At 27.0% G+C, this 23,703-nt stretch overlaps 1 protein-coding gene across 1 annotated transcript in view; it reads right to left on the reverse strand.

Annotated features, from left to right (window-relative positions):
- Positions 1 to 11,552: 11,552 nt before the first annotated feature.
- LOC107439853 (ubiquitin-conjugating enzyme E2 N) overlaps positions 11,553 to 23,703 on the reverse strand; it is a 39,427-nt gene continuing 27,276 nt past the window's right edge. The window contains exons 4-5 of the mRNA XM_016052588.4: positions 22,371 to 22,511; positions 11,553 to 14,873 (exon numbers count right to left, since the gene is read on the reverse strand). Of these exons, the coding sequence (XP_015908074.1) occupies positions 14,836 to 14,873; positions 22,371 to 22,511 (179 nt within the window). The 3' untranslated portion in view covers positions 11,553 to 14,835. The remainder of the gene's footprint in view (positions 14,874 to 22,370; positions 22,512 to 23,703) is intronic.

Consider the following 23,703-nt stretch of genomic DNA (forward strand, 5'->3'; position numbering starts at 1 on the left):
CTTTTATGTAGTTCGTAAAACCTCTTGTATTCTTAAAAAAAAACTAAAGATATTATGGGGCAGCTGTAGCAGTTAGCATTTTTGTTCAATAAATTAACTTTAGAATTATAAAGGATGAAATAAAGGTATTAATCAGCAAACAATATAATTTAAAACTAAACTTACAGATTCACATGGTACTGAAACCTTCATGATCAGATTTTATTTAAAATAAAAATTTTAAATGTAAACCATTTTCAATGCTTTCATATTTTGCATTGATTTCTATTTCTTCAATTTCCCATTAGTTTTACAATGTAACATATAATTAAAAAAGAATAATATATCACATGCATAGGCTTTTTTAATATAAAAGTTTTTAACATCTCTAAACTTTGCAATTTTCAACAAAACAAACATAGAGAATTACGAAATAAGAATAACACGTTGAATTGATCACAGAAATGTATTTTATTTTTTCAATATAATAGAGTTTATAAATAAAATTTAACATAAGAAGCAACAGCTAAATAAAATTGAATGAATTAACAAAAATATAAAGCAGTTAAGATATAAACACAAAGCAAACCACAATTTTTTGAACTTGATTAAAAGGATGAAAGAAATTTCAATGTAGTAGATTTTCCACAGAAAAAAAAAACATTTATTCAAAACACTAAACAAAATCTGTATTGTTTTATAGATATGCACACACACATGCTAGAACTTATCCCTTACTATTTCCAGATTTAGAATACTTTTGATTTTTACAATACACAGACTGAGTTTTAGAATACCTGTCTTTAGGAGAACCTGGTTCTCTTAGTAGAACATCTCTATTCAAGAAAATAATAACTTATGTATAACACGGTAATTATTGAAAATTAAGTTAAATGAATAATAGTACATTACAGTTCTAATTGATTTGGAAAAATTATTTTAATTAATTGTAAGATTTGGTTCACTTCAATAATTCTACTGAAGCTTTGAAGTAAATTTTCTTCACTAGAATTTGAGAATCTTTTGATATTTGGAAAAGGATTTCTTTTATTTGATTTCTCTCGTACCAGAAAAAAAAATCAGATCAAGAATGTCCAATATGGTCTCTTTTACTGGTCTTAACAAAAACTGATGCCTTGTCTGCTTTCATAGATATCTATATCTTTTCATTAACATCCTCTTAGGAATACAGATTGCTGAAACACCGAACAACAGAGTACAACATCAAGCATTAGTTCATGTTTCATGATTGGATCATTCTATTTCAATTATCTTAACATCTTGCACTGGTATTATAAATAAGAATAAACATTGTCTATATTAGTGCTGTCTTCACAGTCTTGATTACTGATCTCATTATTAATCATCACAAACAAAAATTGACAAAAAGTGACCACCCAAAAAGAAGGATATTGTTGGCTACCATGACATACAAAATAAAATAAAAGTCAAACAAGCATTTAACAGGGTGCGTAGCCAAATTTTTTAACAAAAAATAAGCACCTTTTAAGTACTTTTTAACCACTATATATTTTTAACAAAATACAAAATAATTTTCAAAGATCATGATAAAATAACTAGTTTCTGACTAAGAACTCTTTTCTTAATTATATTAGCCATCATAAAAAGATCAAGAGATTTTTTGGTTCGATTTCAATGTGAGGAAAATGAAGCCGGAAATTGAGAATGCCTTGCAAAATACAGCCGAGTTCTACATGAGAGTGCAAGAAACTCACCGAACCTTGCTCAGTACACCCACATGTGGATCGCAAGTATTTCATCCCATGTAAAATGATTGGCACCTTCATAAGCTACAGACAGCTGGTATGTCGCAATGTGTTTGAATGAATTGTGAAAATGTTGAATAGAACAATGCGAAAACCACACGTTTCCATAATACGTGGAGAAAATTTAATTTTCTTATTTTCGAAAATGGAAAATTAAGCACTTTTTAAAAACACCCAATAGAAAAAAGCACCTTTAAAGGCTTTTAAGAGCAAAAAGTGAAAATAAGCACATTTAAGCACTTTTTAAAAATGCTACACACTATGTTTAATTATCAACAATTTGCTTATAAAGCTTAGCATGGTAAAGTCTGTTATTCATGTTGATTTGTTGTAGCAGCCGTAAAGAAAAGGTTAATAAAATATGTTCATTAAACAAAGGATATATAGGAATATTGAATGTTAGCTTAGATTATAAATAAATAATACCATAAATATACACTTCAGATGAGATTTGTCATAGTCCATTGCAGGTAGCAAAAGAAACACAGTCAAATGACAATTATTATAGATCAACAATTTTAAGCGATATTCGATTTGTTTCAAAACTTAATACTGCTTCTAAGCCCAACAAAACATTCCAAAAAAATCATTTTTCATATCACTGGAAGCTGTTTAACAGGAGTTTCCCAAAGTAGCTTCATTTTATGGTATTTAAAAAACTAATCTGACAAACTAAAAAAAAAATATTTTTTTTAATAGTAAAATCACAATTGATTTTTTTTTAAACACCTAGTTAACACATAGTTAAACTTTTCATAATAGTCTATTCCTGAATAAGTAAAATTTTAAATAAAAATAGGACATTATCAGAGATTTTTCTGAATATTTCAATCTTTAATTACAATGAAAATTATTTAAAAAAGAACAAATTAGATTACACTGATCAATTCAATGAAAATTATTTAAAAAGGAAAAAATTAGATTACACTAATCAATTTGAAAAACATAAAAATTCTAATTCAGCGTTGCAGTATATTATTTTTGTTTCCTTAGAATAACAATGAATTGTGACATAATATAAACAATATAGCCCTAATTGTCTCAGAATAAATTTTATAACTATTAAATGTATAGAGAGATTAATTTAATATTAATTTTATCAACGATGATATAATTTGAAATTATAAGAGGAACAATAGTTGATATAGGAAACATTTTAGATAATAATCAAAACTTGCAATATTTTGAGTCAAAGATGAAAGCAATAATAAAATTATACCTTTGCATTAAATACTGAAAAATTCTGTAATGTCAAGTTAGATGTTAATTTCATAATGAAAACTAGGAATAGGATTATACAAATGTTTAATTATACATCCATATAAATAAAACTTTTACTTGCTTAAAACCTTACAAATGCTTTAACAGGGTGCACAGCCAAATCTTTCAACAAAAAAATAAGCAACTTTTCAGTACTTTTTATAAGCACTCAGAAAATATTTTTAAGCACTATATATACTAACAAAATGCAGAATAATTTTCAAGGACTTTGCATGATCATGATAAAATAACTAGTTTCTGACAAAGAACTCTTTTCTTGATTATATTAACCATTATAAAATTCTCAAGAGATTTTTCGGTTCGATATCAGAGGATGGAAAATGAAGAAAGAAATTGAGACTATCTTGCAAACTGCAGCAGAGTTGCACATAAGAGTGCAATAATCTCACTAATCCCAACCAAACCAACTCGACATGCAGACTCCCAAGTATTTAATCAAACTTGTAAAATGATTGACGCTTTCATACGCTATGGACCGATGGTTTACCGATATAGATTGTGGTTGAATGAATTGTTAAAATGTTGAATAGAACAATGTGAGAAGCACGTTTTTGCATAATACGTGGCGAAAATCTACATGGTAAAGAAAAAAATCTGATTTTCGAAAAGGAAAAATTAAGCACTTTTTAAAAACACTCAATGAAAATTTAATTATATTTACTTTTTTAAAATGCTACGCACCATGTTTAAGAAAGAAAGTTTACTCTTGCTAAAATTTTTATTTTGATGATTCAAGATAACTGAATGTTATTTTAATACATTTCTTTTGTTGAAATATGTTTAAAGATAGCTCTAAGAATGAAAACTGTATGCTAATAAGCAATCAGTCAATAAGGGAAAATCACAAAAACCTTGTTTACATATACACTGTAAAGACCTTCTGTAAAGGGAGAGCCAATTCATTAAAATATATTCCTTTTCCAGAAAGGTTATCTTACAAAGCATAATGATTCATATAGATCAGCTTCTATTTTCTTATAGATTAACATATCTTTTATTTTCAATTTTTATATATTACATAAACAGAGAGAATTTCTTTACCCTTTGAGGTACTTCTCCCTTATTAATTAAAAAATTAATAAAAATTTTAAAATTTATTGAAAACGTATAATTGCTTTAAAAAAAATGGACATCACAAGATTAATAAAGTGTTTTTTCCATGATAAAATTCCTTCAATTTTCTGCATAATTTTTATATCAATATTGTCAAAGTTTCGGTTCACCAATTTGATTCCACAAGAAGATTAAATTAAGTATACCTTATAATGCTACATCAGATAAGTATTCCTTTAAATATAAAAGCTGCTGCTAAACAAAAAATAAATAAACATTTCATAAATCGAAAAGAATAATGAATATTTCAGCACCTATTTAAAAACATTGATTTTATTGCACACAAGATATGATTGTCCAGATGATGGATTTATACAAGAGAAACAGGCAAAAACTAATAAAATTTAGATGGGTTTTAAGGTTTCATAAAAAGAATTTACTGTTTAAACCCAGTATTTTCAAATCACTCCATTGCTAAATTTGCTCAGAAGTGTTTAAAAAAATACCTTCCCAACTTGAATATTGAAAATTCTAAACACGTCATTAACGTGATTTAAACACTTCAATGTATATGTTTTATATTCATGAAATTCTAAATAAGTAACAATATTTTTCCTCTAATTATGCATACCATAAAAATAACATGTAGAAAATAAAAATTAGAAAGATTGGACATAAAACAAGAATTTTTCTAATAAGTACTGGAAAAAATGTCAAGTTTCTGTGATAAAAAATGGAATATTTTAACTGTGTGTAAGACTATGTGATTAAAATAAATTTTTAAAACTAAAATTTAGTTGCATTGTTCTAAAAAAACATGCTATTATGAAGTAAAGGTTGAAAAACACTAATAAAGTACATGAAAAACCAACAAAAATTACAATTAGAGCTATGAATACAAAAAAAAACTATTAATAAAATAACAAAATATGAAAACAAGTATACTTTTATTCAAATATGTTTCGATGAAAATTTTAAAAAAAATGAAAAGGGAAGATAACATTTACTTAGTGCAGCATATTATTAACATGAAATTGCATAGCCAGTGAATTTGTAATGCTTGGTACAAAAGTTATAATATTATTTTTCTTCCTAAATTCCAATAAAGGTAACCCTGCAGAAATTTTATTTTTCAAAATTGACTTTAAAGCAAATACAATATATTTCAACCAGTTTAAAAAAATGTCTTGCTTATAAAATTTTTGTAGCAAATATACCATTAAAAATAATACAGCAGCAGTGAAGAGGTCCTATTATTACTCTGAGATTATTTTATAAGGCTTTAAGAATAAGCCTGGACGGTAGAATAAATGGCATGCCAATAAGTCTACCACGATTGAAGTGGCATAATGTATAACTCTTTTTTTTCATATGAGATATAACTATACTTACTCAATGTTTTTCATAAAATCACTAACATCCAACAGTTGCAATATAATAGCTATTATAATTCTACTACTGGTAGCAAATAAGTAGAATGAAAAAAAAAATTTATTTTCCATAAAAGTACAGGGTCAGCTTGAAAAACATTACTTGAACCCTTGACATTTTGCACTTTTTTCACAAAAATTTTGCTTTAATCTAAATAAATTATTTAGCAAAAGATGTTTTTAATACATTTAGAACTCCACGATTTAATATTAAAATGAGTAAATATAAATATATTCAAAGAATCATGCGGAATATACCTTAACCATGATTTAACATGCTGATTTTTCTAAATTATAGAATTAACATAAATTGGTAGCTTGGAACTATATTCTATTATGATTTCTACTTGAAATAAATAAATGCAAAAGTTATTTTGCTGGTCACTGAAGTAGAAAGAACATATTCAGGATTGAAAGTGACATGAGACAGAATGGGGTAGAATGTATAGATAGATAAACACCCTTTATAAGTTGTATCATTATAAATTTATTTTTCTATAACTAAAAAAGGAGCAAGGGAAATATTTTTAAAATTTTTGTCAAATAAAGTCAGAAGAATTTCAGCACTGAAAATATTCAAAATGAATCAAAGTGAAAGAACTATAAAAAAAAAATATTTAGAAAATATTATATACATACGCATAAAAAATAATAGTTTAAAATATCCATTTTCTAAGAAAACTTGCAAATTTAGTTAGTTTGAACAGTTTGGGTGTTAAAATATTGTTTAGGAATCAATGCTCCGCAATAGGTAACATAATTGTAGTTTTTGTTCTGCATTTCCTTGAGACAAATTCAACAGTTCTAACAGGGATAAAAACATCAGGTATAGAAAATTGCAGCAAATTCTACATGTTTCAATGCATTTCTTGATTTTTATGAATTAATTTTTATCTTTATTACTCTCAATCAGCTAGAAATTATATAGTTTTTTTCCATTAGAAATTTGTAATTGGAAATTTAAAATAAAAGACCAACATAAACGACAACAGACTTGAGAAAAGCCAGTTCTAATTGTAGAGTGATAGAAAAACTGAATTCATCCTAAACAATACAGTCAGTGAAGAACAGCAAGCTCTAAACCTTCAAGAACAATGTGTTTTGCTACAGTTGAAAAAGTACAATTGGTATAAATCAGGGCATGAAGTTTCAATTCTAAATGTTTAAAATGTTAACAGGTGCAGTATAAAGAACTTTTTGGTAACCGAAACTATAAAAAAACTCTCACAAATTGAAACATAATTATTGCAACAACAAAAAATAGTAATATTTACTTAAAAATGTGATTGCAATAAGGTTTCAATGGTTCCTATATCAACCATAAATCAAAAGGCATTAAAAATAAGAAATTTATTGCCATACTTTTAACTATTATATTTATACACTGCTGCCTTTAAAAAATGGTAGTTTAGATTTGAAACATAATATTTTAAAAGGCAAAACATACTAGTCAGCCCTAAATATCCAGTCATGAGAAAATTTCATGCTATGGCTTCAATAATTGGGAGCATGTTCCACTAGTTTCAGTGATAAGCATGCACAATCAGTATTTTTTTTTGTAGTAATGCAGGTTGATTTAAGGAAAATTTACAACAAAAGCACAATTTAACAGAGGGCTAAAATCTTTTAATAATCATAAGTCTTTCTTTGTAATTAACATGCATACCTGCCAACATTGGAGAAATAAAATAATGGAAATTTTACTAGCATTTTTTAGGCTACGAGTAGTGTTCTCATACATCATGCATAATCATGTAAGTGAAAAAGAGAAATTCAAAATTGGAAATAATATAAACACTTACATTTAGAGAAGTAAAAAATATGCATATAAATCTTAATCTAAAAAAGATTTTTTAAGCCATTATTTATAATTACATAAACTATTAACACTCAACATAAGTACTGGCAATAGCACCAGCTGTTGAGGAATCAGAAGTATTTTAGACATCAGTGAATATTTTTATTGCCAATTTCTTTTTTTGTTTAAATTTCTTCAACAAATATATATTCAGAATATAAGGGTAAACAGGAGATAGTCTTAAAATACAGGAGTCATCGTTAGAAAACAGGAGACGTGGCAGATATAAACATGTACAAGTTCAAATTAGACCAATCTGATATTTTAAATTAAAATTTAATTAATTTGGCTTTATCTTATGCCATTTTAATTTTATATTTGAAATTTTGGGAAAACTGTATTTTTTAGTTTCATTGGTTTTAAAAGAAAATTGGTAGCCTTATGAAATCTTTACCTTAGCCTTATGAACCCTGCTAAACTGAATAGGAATATAAAATGATAATCGAAAGTACAAAATAATTTTGCTACTATTGTTTGCGACTCTTTGATTGCAAATTAAATATGCATTAGATTTATCAAAATATAACATCAAAACAATTTAACAAAAAATTCATTTCTTGAGGAATACTACGAAATTAACTTTTGGAAAACAAACAAGCGTGAGCAGTTGTTTACAAACTTTTTTAATTATTGGTACCTTTTTGAACTTTGGCTTGCTCAAGATGCTTATTTGAAATGACAACTGTTATCAAATAGCAAATAAAAGTGCAACATTTAATGTTTGTAAAAGTGAAAGCACTTCTGTAAAGAAGACACAGCTTTCTTGCAATTTGGAAATCACTGGATTCTACTAAACATAAAATTTAACTGTGTAACTTTAAAGTATATAAGAATAGGAATGCAAAATTTAACTAATATACAATAATGTTCTTTTCAACATAAAGAAAGCAATAAGAACAAGTTTTCCTAATAATTCTTATATTAAGATTAAAATGAAACTCGAACGCTTTGAAATGTAGCTCAATCAAACTTCCCCTTTACATACCTGCCTACTTTTAATCCCTTCCATTATGATTTTTCTCAGCGGTATTAAAATTTCAATATTAAGCAAAAAAATACGTAGTACAGTGAACTCTTGCTACTACGATATCTGATACAACAATAACTCCCTCTACTACGATAATGTTTCGTTGTCCCGTCAAACTTGCATAAGAGTTAATGTTATCCTCCTCTCAATATAACGAGATTCTCTAAAGCAGTAAACCCCTGAAAAATGATTTTTTTTCTTCAAATTTCAACATTATTTCCTAAATTTATTATTGTTTTTCAAATAATGTAAAAAGTCTTTTTGGCATCTTTTTCATCTTTTCTGATGATAGAAGGGTCACTGCTGGTTATGATCTTTCACCCCACTGTTATTTCTTTTCACCTCAGAGAATGGCTTTTGTATTCAGATTTCAATCCCCCACTGTTGAGATACTTAGACCACCCTAAGAACTTCAAGTTTTAGAAATGCCTCCCTCAGTTCTTAAGAAGTCACAGTTGTAACATTCCCCTCTGATTTCATTTCCTTCATGTTAAAAGCTGATCATGAGTCACAAATGACCACACACATCACAGCAACACCTGAGAGGGTACTGTTTCTGTAGAAGGTGGGTGGAGCACATTTATTGAAATTGGGGAGGAGAAAAAAATGTACACTGACCATTGGTCATCGTTCATCACTGTCACTTAATCCCTAATTTAAACTATAACTGGTGTTGTCATGAGCCAGCGCAAATTCTACGATCAGAACTTTTCACATTTAGCTTGGTGAGTCTTCAGTGTATTGGATGTTTTTTACTAGTGAAATTTAGCATAAGATGGCAGGGAGAAAGCAACTTTCATTTCAAGATAAACTTAATGTTATTAAAGTAATGTCAGGGAACGAAACTTTTAAAGCTAGTAATGGTTGGCTAATGCGTTTTCGGGAGTGTCATGGAATAACTTTCCAAGAAGTTCACGGAGAGAAAAAATCTGCTCCGATTAACGAAGCAAATGAATGGAAGCAAGAGAAAAATACAGATATTCTTCAAAAGTATAAACCAGAAAATGTTTATAACGCAGATGAAGCTGGACTGTTTTTTCAGCTCCTACCTGATCGACATTGGCATTTAAGGGTGAAAAATGTTACGTCGGTAAAAAATCAAAGCAAAGATTGACTGTTCTTCTGAGTGCCAATAGCACAGGGACACACAAAATTCAACCTCTTGTTATCGGCAAATCATTGAAGCTGAGGTGCTTCAAAAATGTGAAAAGTCTTCCAGTGGAATATAAAGTCAATAAAAAGCTTGGATGACTTCTAAGTTTTTTTCTGAATGGTTGTTGAAGTTAGATAAAGAAATGAAGAAGAGGAAGAAAAAAATTGCTTTATTAATTGATAACTGCACCGCTCACACTTCAATTCCAAAACTACACAATGTCGAAATTGTTTATTTCCCAGCCAACTGCACTTCGATTTTGCAGCCACTCGATATGGGCATAATTAAGTGTTTCAAAGGATACTACAGGAAGCGTTTGGTTGAATCGATACTTGTCAACATCGAAAATAAAGTAGAAGACCCGTTTAAAACTGTGAATGTTAAAGACGCATATGCGTCACATCTGTGACATTATTGCTGGTAGTTGGTGGGAAGTCACAGAGAAAACCATTCAAAATTGTTGGAAAAAGGCCGGTTTATGTGTCTTGGAAGATAAAATTGTTTCTGATAGTGATGAAAATTCCATAGACAGTGATCTTTCAGATGATCAAGAATGTGTTTCGAATCTTCAAAAACCTTTATCCCAACTTGAGGAAAAAATGGGCAAAACATATGGTGTTAACGTGGAGGACTATTTAAGAGCGGATGACGAACTCACAATTTTCGCAGGAGTTAGTGATGAAGCGATTGTCTCTGAAATTACAGATGAAATGGAAAATAATGATGTAGAACAGGATGGTGATGATAACCCATGTGAATCACAGTCCGTATTGTCACCCCATGAAACACTTCAATCGGTAAAATCTGTAAGGACATTTTTCTCAAGTCTTCCACTCCCAAATGAAAATCATTTTTGAGCATTGGACTCAATGCATACTTTGTTGACTTAACAGTCAAAAAAATGAATAAACAAACAAAAATATCGGATTTTTTTCAATAAAAATGTTTTTTTTAAGGTAAGTTTGCGATTTTATTTTCTGTATTTATATCCATTGTTTTTAATGCTTAACCATAATAAACACTCTGCAAATTAATTTTTTCTATAATATATAAATATATTTATAGTTAATGAATATATAACATTAAATTTAAAAAAATCTTATTGCGTCTCAGAATTATGTGGGCCCTCGATATAACAATATATCCCTCTACAACAATATCCTTATTTGGTCTGCAAAATATTGTTGTAGCGAGGTTTTACTCTTTTTGAAAAATCTTGCTGACAACCATGATAGTAACACATATTAATATATATGCTTAATTTTTTAAGAATAGTGGTGATCAAAATCATTTAAAAATTAAGTTTATAAAAGAAAAAAATATATATATTTACTAGCACTTTAAATATAAAAATAAAATTTTACCCCAAAGGCTTAAAAGTTTAATAGACAGAAACAATTAGCACTATTTAAATTTTCTAAAGAACAATTAATGAAACTGAGGTTCTATTGATAACCTTTTTTCTAAATGTATTTTACATAACTTAGCTAATACAAATACTTTTTTTTTTTTAAAAAAAAAAGGAATAAATTGCATTTATCTTTATAGGAAAAAAAAATTATTTTCTACCTAGATCTATTAGTGAAAGAATATAAGATATAAGAAAGAAGCAAGAAATAAAATCTATAAACTCTTCAAGTATTGAGCTCCCGGGAAAATTATTATGATTTTTCTTATTCTGTAATACTTTTCTGTTGAATAACATGGGGAAAATTGGTTCTTTGTTACAGGAAAACTGTTGGTTTAAAATCTAAAAAATGAAGGGACTAGCGCTCAGGTGGTTAGAGAGAGAGAGATATGGCTTATAAGATAATTGGGTAATTTTATGAGTATTACATAATTTTAGAATTATTTAGGACACAAAAACAAGAACTAACACTTAGACAGTTAATAAGATAATTTATAAGTACATAAATTATTTTCAACAGAACAAAGAATGTTTTTTTCTAAATTTTTGAAATTATTCATTACTGAAGAATTGTCATAGAATTTAATTTTTTTATTAAATATAATACAGCAATTTTTTATATTTAAGAAAAAACAAATGAAATAGATAGCAACAAAACTTACATAAATCTGTAAGGAAAGAAGAAAAAATATAATATAAAATAAGGGAAAACAAATTTTTGATATATTTTAAAATGAGCACAAGTCAAACTACAGGCACTTTAAATGGCTTATCACGTTTTACTCTTGGCTTTCCATAGTAGATAAATCAGATGATATTAAAGAAAATGGGGCATTGCATCTTAAACCCTATCAGCATAATTATGTTGAAGGGGGTTCCAATGAACTTATTTACTATAATTCTGAGAAGAAAGAAAAATACGAAATTTAATTAAACTGAATAGGAAAAATTTAGAAAGGAAAAATAGTATATTAATATGCTGAATTTTTTATCAATTCTGAATTAGTGCAAAAAATAACTAATTTGAGAAATTGGCACAAATGAAACTAATATTTGCTTCTTTTAAAATTAAAAGTTTCAAAATAAAATATTGGAATGATAGTACATTATCATAAATGATAGATGAAAGCTGATGAGAATGAATTAATACATATAAAATGAAAATAATTTCTTTATCTTTACAGTGAAAAACAAATATGAGGCTGCCAAGTACTACCCTTTTTTTCAAAAGATTTTACTGAGTGGGGGACAATTAAAAACTAAAGCTTTTAGAACTTTTGGTAATGATGCCAATCTTTTAAAAGCCTCCCCACAAAAGTGCTTGAATTAAGTGGTATTTCATATAAAATTTTGAATCATTTACACTCAGTGGTGTGAAAAATAACTTTAAATCAAATATAAAAATAAATACATCAATACATAAACTTAGCTACCACTAGAAATTTTTTTTTTCTCAAAAGGCGTAGGAAGTTGGCAGCTCTACAAATATTATATATTTCAAAATAATATATATTCAAAAAATATAGCTTAGCAAAATAGTCTGGATATTTTAATCCCAAATAATAAAGAATAATTAGTGATCACAGACACACCAAAGAATGATGGAGCTTATACTGAAACATAACAGATTATGTAGTTGCAGAAGTACATTTTTTATCAAATCATACATAAAAAATAAATAAATTTTTGAAACATTAGGCTGAATATTCAAAAAAAATAATTTATATAAGAAGTAGGCATAAGTTAACTTTCAAAACTGAAATGACAGCAAACTAAAACATTTTTCCTAGTTGAATGACAAATATTTTGCTACTCATTACAGTTAACTATTGCATTACCACCTGTACTTTAAGAAAAGTAAATATGTTAAGTAATTAAAATTTAACGTTAAACAATATTTCACCAATACTCAAAGGTTTATATTATTTCAAATAAAAAAAAGAGAAAGAAGCTTTAAAACTGCAATGAAGTGGAAGAACTTTTATATTAATACCACTTAGAAACAGTAAGGTGAATTTATCGAAATTGAAAACTTTGTGGGCATATTTTTATTTAAACTTCATAGGAATTTTTTTTTGTTTGTCATAAGTCACTTCCATAAAACTGTTTTTAGACAAGAAAAATACCTAAATTTTTTATGGAGCATCTAAAAATCTGAAAATTTATATACATTTCTTTATGGAAAAAATTGAATTCAAATTTAAAAAAAAATGAGAATGAGAAAAAAGAAAACAAATTTTCATTAGTTAATATATGTTCTCACATGTTATCAGTCATAATGTATAAGAAATTACATATAGTGTGTCCAAACTCCAAAGAAACTCTCAAATATATTAGGAAATATTAATCAGATATAAAAATACAAACTAGTTACTTTCAATTGATGACTTCAATACTACCAAACTTGACTTCAATGTTTTCATAATTTTTGGACACCCTGTATAGGATGGTGCCATCAAACTTTTTTAGAAGATTACTTCACACTTTTCAAGCTTGTTTTAGCATTATTTTAATGTCATTTTTTCAAATGACACCTGAAACATTTTTACTTTTTCCTGAATATTTTGAAATTTTAAAAGTAAATCTTTGTGTCTTACATTTTCAAGGTAGAATGTTTATTTATGAAATGTTCTTTCAGGTATTGGATGTTAGGATTTAGAATTTTTTAGTATAAACTTCAAAATATTTGTTAGACACATGATAATTGAACTTTCAAAAAATTTTTGGACCAATAAAAACACATCAGTGCTCAAAATGCTTGCTTAAAGGCTCTCATGCTTGAAGGTTAGAATGATCAAGATAAAACCATCAAAAATGTTATTCTGTCTTTACATTTATTACTTTTGAGAGCTTGGAATTTAGTGTTACAAAAAATATAAGTTTTTGTCTTCTTTAATATTTTGCTCTGGTATGGGTTTTAATATTTTTCACATATCTGATATAAAAATCTTTTTAATGACAATAGTTGAAATATTAATTTTAATTAGCTAAATTAACTAGCTAAAAAAACTTCAATGACTCAAGAAAACTTAAAATTTATTAATCAAAAAGATTTTATTGACGAAATAGAAAATCTTTCACTTTACAAAAAATATTATTAACTGTATAATTTTATAAATAATATAATATAAGACATCAAAAAAAAAATCACTGTAATAAAATAACTTTTGATAACTACTCATAAAAGAGCTTCAAACAAAATGGATTCTAAAATATTAATATTGGCCTTGCAATTCCATTAAGTATTAAACTTTCATGTTGAATGATAGAGAGCGTTTTTTATTTTTTATTATTATTTTTATTTAAAAAAAGTTTCTTATTATGGTCACAAAATATTATATTTAAAAGCAATATAGTTATGTCCTTCGGTTTGCTGATTTCTAATTTCAAAAAGACTTGGTAAGAGTTAGATGCAATGCCTTAATGATTATGTAAAAATATATATATATATGCAAGTAGTAAAAAATAATTACAAACATTTATATTTCAGAAAAAAATTTACAACCCACAATAAATTCAAATTTCGAGTTATTAACAATCAAAAATAGTAATTACAATTTAGGAGAGAAATTACACATCTTTTGACCTTTTCTTTTTAGAATAATAGGTAAGTGAATAACAATGACAAGAAAAATTTTACTTGTTTCACAAGATGCCAAATTCAAAAATAAATTGTTCAAGTTTTAAGTGCATATGCCAACAATTGAAACTGTATGATGCAAGAAAGAACCCCTGTATTACATAAGTGGTAAGCAGATATTTTAGTCAAGCCAAGACACAGGACAACCAATTTCAGGAGTCAACATGTGTTTATAGAAGTCCAAGTTAGACTAAAACAGTTATGCCACAGTCAATTTTTTTAATTATTCATAGCATATAGACGAGTCCATTCCTTAGCTAAAATGAAAATATACTCATTAGAATTAATTAAAAATAGAAAAAATTAATTTTTTTAAAAACCCTAAATTGAAGTCAACAAATTAAGCCACCAGTATAAGACAAATTAAGTCTTAAAATAAATAATTTTTAATTATTTTTTTTAAAATAGGAGGTAACAAGCTAGTTAGCACAGTTTATAGTTTTAGCATTTTTCATTTTTTTGTCTCTGATACTTACACTACAGTGTTTTCATCGCAGAAAAAAAATGGGTGAGAATTTCTCACCCTTTCTCAAAAACAGGGTGAGATTTCAAAAAGTTAAGTGAGATTTCTAAAAATTAAAAAGCAAAAACACAAAGAGACATGAAAAAAATCATTTCTTTAATTATAATAAATTTTTAATATCTTCTAATCTTTAAAGTATTGAATATTTTTGCTGCATCATCATATGGAAAATGTTCTATATCTACTTTTTCATCAGCTATTCTCATTAGGTAACTCAAATGCGTATTTATTTCGTTTTGATCGTTTCTACCCACATTTGTTTCATTTTCATTTGTCCGTTTCGGAGTAGAAGATATTGCCTTTACAAGGTATTTGTCCATCTTGCATTAATGCGCAAAAAATTTGAACGTCTTACATGAAGAAACCTTACCTACAGTAAACACGTGGTTGCAGAGAAATGCGTTCTGAAAGAGGTTCGGAGGGATGGTGTTCTGTAGTTCTTAAAGATTTTAACAATACTGGTAAACAGGGAAGCTAGATAATGGGGCAGATGTTGAAAATAATGAAAGATCCAGGAAGAAAAGTGAAACGGATTTTATTCTAAATGGCGCAATGAGAAATTTTTTTCAAAATGCGAGAAATTCGCGAATTTTGAAATTGGTTTATAGAATGCGCGAATTTCTCGCGGTAATCATTTTTTAATGCGAGAAAAGAAAAAAATATGCGAGATTCTCGCGTTCTCGCGCTGTAGTGAAAACACTGCGACTAAATATGTAATTCTTATCACCTAATCTACTTATTCAAACTGTTAAAAATGCCATGAAATATTTTAAGATGTCACAGAACAACAAAAGCTTTAGGTGATTGACAGAACTTCGCTTGTAGAAAATCATATTTGCTCCAAATACTCTTTGGAAGCTATTAACACATAGAAACAACAATAGATGAAGTGTCCTTAGATTGTTAAACAGTAATACTACTAGCTTTCAGTGAAAAAAAAAAAAAGAGTATAATGTCAACATGCCTTCTCTCATCTACTTAAAATTCAAATAATTTTTTTTATTTGTTCGGGTTTTTGGAGAGTCTGGGATTCATTCTTCAAGATGATCCAAAGACAATATTTGCACCTAAGCACACTAACTGACCTCCACACTATGCTCCCTAACCACACATCTGTGCATGGACTTATAGAGCTAGCCCAAACTGAGAAAATTCATTTGCTCATAAGTAATTTTTTCCTAATTTTTAATGTGACAATTATTATTAAAAAATTAAATATGATCTTTTCATTGCTTCTATTGAAAATAAAAATATATAAATTAAATAGAATAAATTTTTACTTTTTCTTAGAATTTCTGAGATAAAATACTCATTAAACAATACTTTTAAAACAATGCATAGTGGTTCAAAACTCAATAAAAAAATTGTCAAAAGCTGATATTTCAACTGTATTTTCTAAAAATTATCAACATATGGGCTTCTGAGGTTGCTGATTAAGAATGTAATGTTAGAAATTCAATATTCAAAATGGTGATGCTTAAGTGCCACAAATTGAAAAAACAAAATTTATTATGATAGTATGATAATTAAATTTGCATTCAATTAAATCTGCATTCTTATGAACTAGTTTAAAAGAAAATAATTATTTTAATAAATTATGATATTTATTGGAATATTTTATAAGATTGATTTATTTACACAAAATGTATACAAAAAAATTATCAAATTTTAATTATTTTCTATAATTAACATATTTTACTATGGAATTAAGTCTTTTAACGCATATTTATAAGTATTATCCTGTTGAGAAATAAGCAGATCACGAATGAGTAATAATCGCATGAACAAATCTTCACCATTGTGCAATCTAAAATCTTTGAATGAATTAAAATTTAGATAGATCTTTAAATACTAAAAAATTTAACAAGACTTACCTATCTTTTAGAAAATTATTCAAATAATAACTAAATACATTTTATAATTGCAGAAAATCGCACACTATTACAATTCTAAAGATACAATTCTAAAGATTCATACCTTATCAAACAATAAGGATTCAGTCCTATAATAGCACTATTCTGTTATGTTTCGATAACATCTGTTTACGGGGTAAGATTGGGTACTACCTAGTTGTAATCTCCCCTTGATGTGAGTCTATGATAGGCCAACAAAAGCCATAGAGTAGTGAAAAAAGATAACTACTACCAAGACAGAACAATGGTCTAACCAGCCTCAGGGCACAATTTATTGTGTGTCCCCTTTTTCAAACAAAATTTTCAACAAAAAACAAGCAGCTTTTAAGCACTTTAAAAAAATGTGCAACATTGAAATTTTTTCTACCTATTATTGAAAGTCTTTCTAATTATTTAACGAATTTAAAAATATCAAATTGCAAAGACATTTTCAAAATGTTTAAATAATCAAGAAAAATAAATAGCTTATTTTTGGCACAGTATTCTTGATTTTATTTGAAATCATAAAAACATTTAATACAAAAATTTATAGATATATATTTAATATGGAGTTGGTCACTTTATTCTTTACATTACATTATTAAATTATGTAAAAATAATTTCTTCTTAAAATTACTGTTAGTGACTATTATTTTAAAATCTAAAAACATTATCATACTGAATTGCTAAAGATGAGGTAGACAAAGCAAACAAAGACGACTTAAGTAAATTCATATTATAAAGGTAACTTATTGAATGACCCCTATTAAACTTCAATTTCAATTTGTAATTTTGTTCATTACTTCTTTAAATCAAATGATTAAAAATAGCTTCAATAATTTAGGAATAAAAATTAATTCAGTGAGTATTGCAGCTAAATATTATTGTATGGTTCCCATATTCCTTATATTTAATAAATCGGAGACTGTAGTATCGTTAATTTCAAATGGTTTTAAATCAAAAGATAAAAGGAAGAATTCTTTAGCAGCGAATAAATTATTAGGGAAAAATTTACAGGGTGTCTACTAGGTCCCAGCAAAAAAAAAAAAAATCATGGCCTTTTTTTCGCGGCATTTTACTTTAATTTTTTTTTTTTTACAGAAATTATTCAATTTATGCAAATGTCAGTGAATGCATTTTACATTCATCTGATTAGTAAAATATAAAAAACAGCAGAAATTTTTCAATAACTATTAACCAGGTATACTGAGTTTTTATTGGATGAAATGTTGACGACATGCTTTTCTGAATACATTATTCAAATAGACAAATGGAATAATACTGTATTTCAAGTACTGTTATTTTTCTATGCAATTTGACTTTCCGCACAGGGCAATTTGGCAATGAAAATTAAAGTCCAAAAATAAATTCGTTATCTAAAAGTTTTAAATTATCATCTCTTCTTCAGCCTTTCTCACAATAAAAAATTCATGGAATTATTTACATAGAAATATATTGTATTGCTTATTATTGCAAATTCAAAATTTTATATTTTGCTTTGTGCTGAAAAAATAAACAGCTTCTGATTTTCCAATTGTTTCTCAGTTAAGGTTTTATTCTCTTTACTAAGAGTTCGGAGTAAAATACACAGAACATTAAGTTTCATTTAACTTTTCATTTACACTGTTATTGTTTTCCAAATTACTCTGTTCATCAATTACTTTCTGCTAGTTCAAAAATTTGAAACTCTTGAATTTTTTTTTCTTTGAGACAATTTCTGACTGAGTTTTTTCGGATTTCTTACGTTAGAAAATAAAACTTCCTTTAAACTAAATTTCTAAATAATAATAAAAAAATAATTAAAAAGGTATAATTCTATTTCTTTTTTGCTACTATCCATACTTTTTTGGCCATTCACACATGCTTTCGAAAATTTTGATGTTTTTAATATAATATTATTATGACATAAGAATTTGCATCTTAAAGCATATTATTATATTATATTTAGAATTTGTATCTTAAAGCAATGTTATTTTCTGATAGTTTTTATTTTTTAGATTTTTTTGCATGCTTTATTTTTTTTTATTATGAAAACTTTTAAATACTAAGTTATAATCTATGTTTTGTTAAAACAAATAAGACAATAAAGCAGTCAAAAACATTTTTGACGCTTTTCTTCTAACTCATTATACATGTACCAGCACAGTACTTTTCTTTCTATGTTAAACTGCAAGTTCTTGTCTTTATTTTCTTCTTTTCTTTTAGAAAGAAAAATTTCATGTACTGTAAAAATCAGTAAAAAAAAAAGGTCAATGGAAAAAACTTGTTTTTTTTTTTTTAAATAATGTCTGTATTATTACAACAATTATTTAAAGAAATGGCAAATTAAAATTACAACAGGGCTGTTTGTATCTCGGACAAGAGAAAAACTGGTAGCAAAGCCATTTCATTACTGTCTTATTTTCAGGAATAAGGAAAAATTATCTCTAACTATCAAGACTGATTACAAATTATAACATATATACAATACTGTTTATTATCCAGGAGAAAGTATATAGAGTTGAATAGTTTATAATTAAAAGCAACAGCTTTATCAATGCTTTTCATCAGCTGTAAAAATACCATATTTAAAAATACAGTGTGGAAAAGTCTGAAAAAATAACTGAAATGAGTCCCCATCAGTGGCACACCCAGTAGGGTTTTCAGGGTTTAACCCCCCCCCCCCTAGGAACTGCAAGAAAAGTGGGTTCTTTTAAATTCATTTCGAGTTTCCGAAATTCATCTACACAAAAAACTTTCTTAAAGATAAATTTTATTTGAGAAAGGAAGTCGAGTATTTTTCTGAGCAAAGAGTCTCCTAACATAATATATTATTAGAATAATTCGACAGGCTTTTTTTTTTCACTTTCTTTAACTCTTTTTGTGTCCCAGAAAGAGATTGAACTATCTGGGAGGGAAATGATATATTTTGAAAACCTAACAAATGCAGATAAAGAGACTTCTTTGGTATGATGAATAGGATTTATACAGCTACCCATTGTCCACACTAGTATTCATCAGTTTCTTTCATTATTAAGTGAAATGCAATTTGCTTGTACATGCAAGCCTCAAGTGGTAAAACAAACAAGTCTTAGCTTAATGCATTTTTTATTTCAACTTCCTGCAATATTAGAGAAATATATTTAGAATATATTTTTTTCTACAATATAATTAGAAGAAAAAGAATGGGGTCATAGCTGCAATTCCAAAAAATATGGTCATAACTTAGAAGAGCGGTTCAAAGTTTGGACTCCTTAATGTTGATTTTACTTTTTTGCATATTTTGCCTTATCTCAAGAACTTTTTAAGCAATTTGAAACGATTCAATGCAAAAAATATTTAAATTAAAAATAGAAGAAAAGTTTTGAATTGTAAGGTATACAACCTTTTACATCATTTTGGAGAAAGTAATTTTATATGGCAAAATGCAAAATTTGTACAAAATCGGTCAAATAGTTTCTGAGAAATTGAATTTTAGAAAAGTTGAATGATTAAAATTAAATTTCTCACAAACCTTTCAACCGATTTGGATCAAATTTAATACTTTGCGATATAAAATTCTTTAAAATGATTTAAGAATTTATGTACCTTACAATTCACATTTTTTTTTATTATTAAGAGCAATAATAATAAAAAATTCAAATTTTTTATGGAATTATTTTTTGATAAACTAATTTTATAATTATGTGCAAAAAATTTTCAATTCGCTTAAAAAGTTCTTGAGATATGGCAAGAAACTCAGAATGTAAAATTAACAGCAAGGGGTCTAAACTTTCGTAAGCACTCCTGATCAAACTAGTGGCACCATATTTTCTAGCCAGCAGATACTTCAAATATTTTATCTTAAAATATCATTTGTACTAATTAATTAGCATATTTGAGGTCATCCCCAAGAAAAATTAAGTTTGAGTTCTACAGTATGTGGAAAATCTGATCATTAGATTTTAAGTTATTCAAGGTTGTATAAAGTTCTTAAGTATAAAGAAGAAATTATATTTTCTGAAGAGAAAGTTCTAAAATCACTTCATTGAAAGATCTAGGAAAATGGACTAAAGTGAAAAAAGAATTTTTTTTCCCTTCATTTTTACTCAATCCATGTTTTTATTTCCTCAATGTAAATTAATAAACAATTTATTCACTGTGTAAAAAATTTTATTTTTTGATGAAAAATAATTTTTAGTTAAAAGAATTTTTATACATTACAATAATATTTAAAATATTTTAGTGTTCAACATTCATGAAAGGTAAAACAGAGATTATCATTTTTAAATTCCCTCCCTAGAATGATTTTCTGGGTGTGCCATTGGTGCCCTAAAACAAGATTAGAAAATTGCTCTGATTTATAAAGGCATAGTTGCAAATATAGCAAATTGAAAAGTTATTTCCCAAACTTGGAATTGACATGCTAGAACAATATCGTATTAAAAATATCTTATTGAAAAAAATGTAACTGCTAAGAAAATAGAAGTATGTTTTCAGTTGAGAAATTTATATTTCCCTATATGTGTAGTTGTGTATTAAGTTTAGAAATAAAATTATAAAAGAACTTATTTCCATTTTTTTTTTGTCAGTTATCACATTACAGGAGAAAGAGTACACAAGAACTCACATTGATAAGCAGGTTTAAACAGAAAAATAATGGTTTCAGTTTAATACAGAAACCTGTATTTAAAAATTATAAGGTTTAGCAGGAGTGGAGATCATAGACTCAGGGTACTTGTGGGGTTTGATTATAAGGATGGCATCAGGCCTGCACCTACTTACTGCTACTGGTTTAATTGAAATTAAAAAAAATTGTATGAAAAAATTTTTGAAAAATTTCAAAACTAATTACTTATTGAATCAACATTTAAAAGCATTTTGGGAAGCACCTGTAGAAAAGAAAAATATGCACATCTAGAAGGATTTGAAAGACTGCACCCAAATTTGTATTACCTTTCACAACAGAGTTTACTCCTGAAATAAGGATATATATTTGAAAAAAGAAACATTATTCAACTGAAAAATCATTAGAAACAAATCTTTTTTATAGTAGAGACTTTTGTTTTCAACATCCTACTAAATGAACCACGTCCATAGGAAGTATTTTTTATATATATAAGTTTCTTTAATGAATTAAATGTTTAATTTATTAGCAGAGCTTAGTTCAGTGGCTTTTAAAATGTGCTAAAGGTTAAAAAAAAAAAAAAAATGCACGAAGCAAAAATAAATGAAATGTGATAACAAAAATAAGGAAGAGGAAAATTTACTTGCAGAAAAGCTAGTGCACTGCCTGCAGTCAAGTGCTGGGCAATTTTTTAAATGTAACATAACTTAGGAACTCATAAAATCATGGACACTAATAAAAACTTATTAATTACCCGTTTTTATTGCTTCTGCTTCATTTATTTTCCATTGTTCTGCAACATCATTTGCCAGTGGATCATCTGGATTAGGAGCACTAAGTAAAGCCTGAATGGAAAGCAACACAGTTCGTATTTGTAATGCTGGACTCCATTTATCTGAAAAATGTCATTTTTTAAATATATTTTAACTGCTTTATTTCGTGTTTTAAGTCTTGGTGTAAAAAAAAAATAGATTGAAAATGCTTGAAAAAAACTAATAAATTAAATACTTGAACTAAAAAAGTTAAATTTTAATGGGCTAATTTTAAAAACAATTTAACACTGAAACATAAAGCGATGAAATTAGATGAAATATACTAATGGGACATCACAGATTTTTAAGAAATTTTTTGCAAAAAAGTACTTGCTGAAAAAAGACTGAAATATAACTTCAAATGTCTTGGAGCAAGACTACGATAAGGGTTCGATCAAAATTTGCCTCAATTTAACAAAATGGCGTAATCATTGAGGGTGGTTCATAAGTTAACTATGTTTATATCTTTAGCATCCAGGGGTCTGTCTAGGTTTTTTTTCTTCTTCTAGGGTCCTATTTTTGTGACATAACTTCGATTTTTGTGAAATTTCATTTTTCATTTTGTGAATTATTTTTATTTTCGTGAAAAGGATTAAAAAACAATATTATTGGCAGAACAATTTGCTTTTTTTATTTTAAGCAGACACTTCATTTAAATTCTCATTCATCAAGTGAAACAAAAATATTGGCAATCTCCATTTGATTTTCTACTAGAAATTTTTTCACCGTGCCATATCTAGAAGAACTGGCACATTGAATTAAATTATTTGCAAGTAAGTTATAGTTTGGGGAAAAAGATTTAAAAATTTATCTGAGCCCTTTTCCTCAATTGGTTTCATAATTTGTTTATTGATTTATTTTTTTTTGCAATACTGAACATATGGAGAATTTTGTCCAGTAGAGAGTTGTCCTCATTTCCTTTTTAAAAATCCGTAACATAAAATTTAAAAACCAATCAATAGTTCCATAAATATTTAAGCTAGGCATACGAAATTTTTAAGTATAGGAGGATTATATTTATTATTATAGAATAATGTAATTCTACGTTACATTTTAAGTTATTTAAATCAGTTTCTGATTTTATTAACCGTTTTACAATTATTATTTTTTGGTGCAAATTACATTAATGTACTATTATGAATTACGTTTAAGAGATTCATTAAATGATTTAAAACTTAAATTTCAGCTTCATGTACAAAGTGAGAAAAGCAAAAATTATATTTAAAATACATCCGTCTGTTTGGTAGGTATAAATATTAAATTACAGTTGTGAAC

The sequence above is a fragment of the Parasteatoda tepidariorum genome, chromosome 11, assembly GCF_982258835.1.
Source record: "Parasteatoda tepidariorum strain Cologne lab strain chromosome 11, Ptep-v5.0, whole genome shotgun sequence".
NCBI lineage: Eukaryota > Metazoa > Arthropoda > Arachnida > Araneae > Theridiidae > Parasteatoda > Parasteatoda tepidariorum.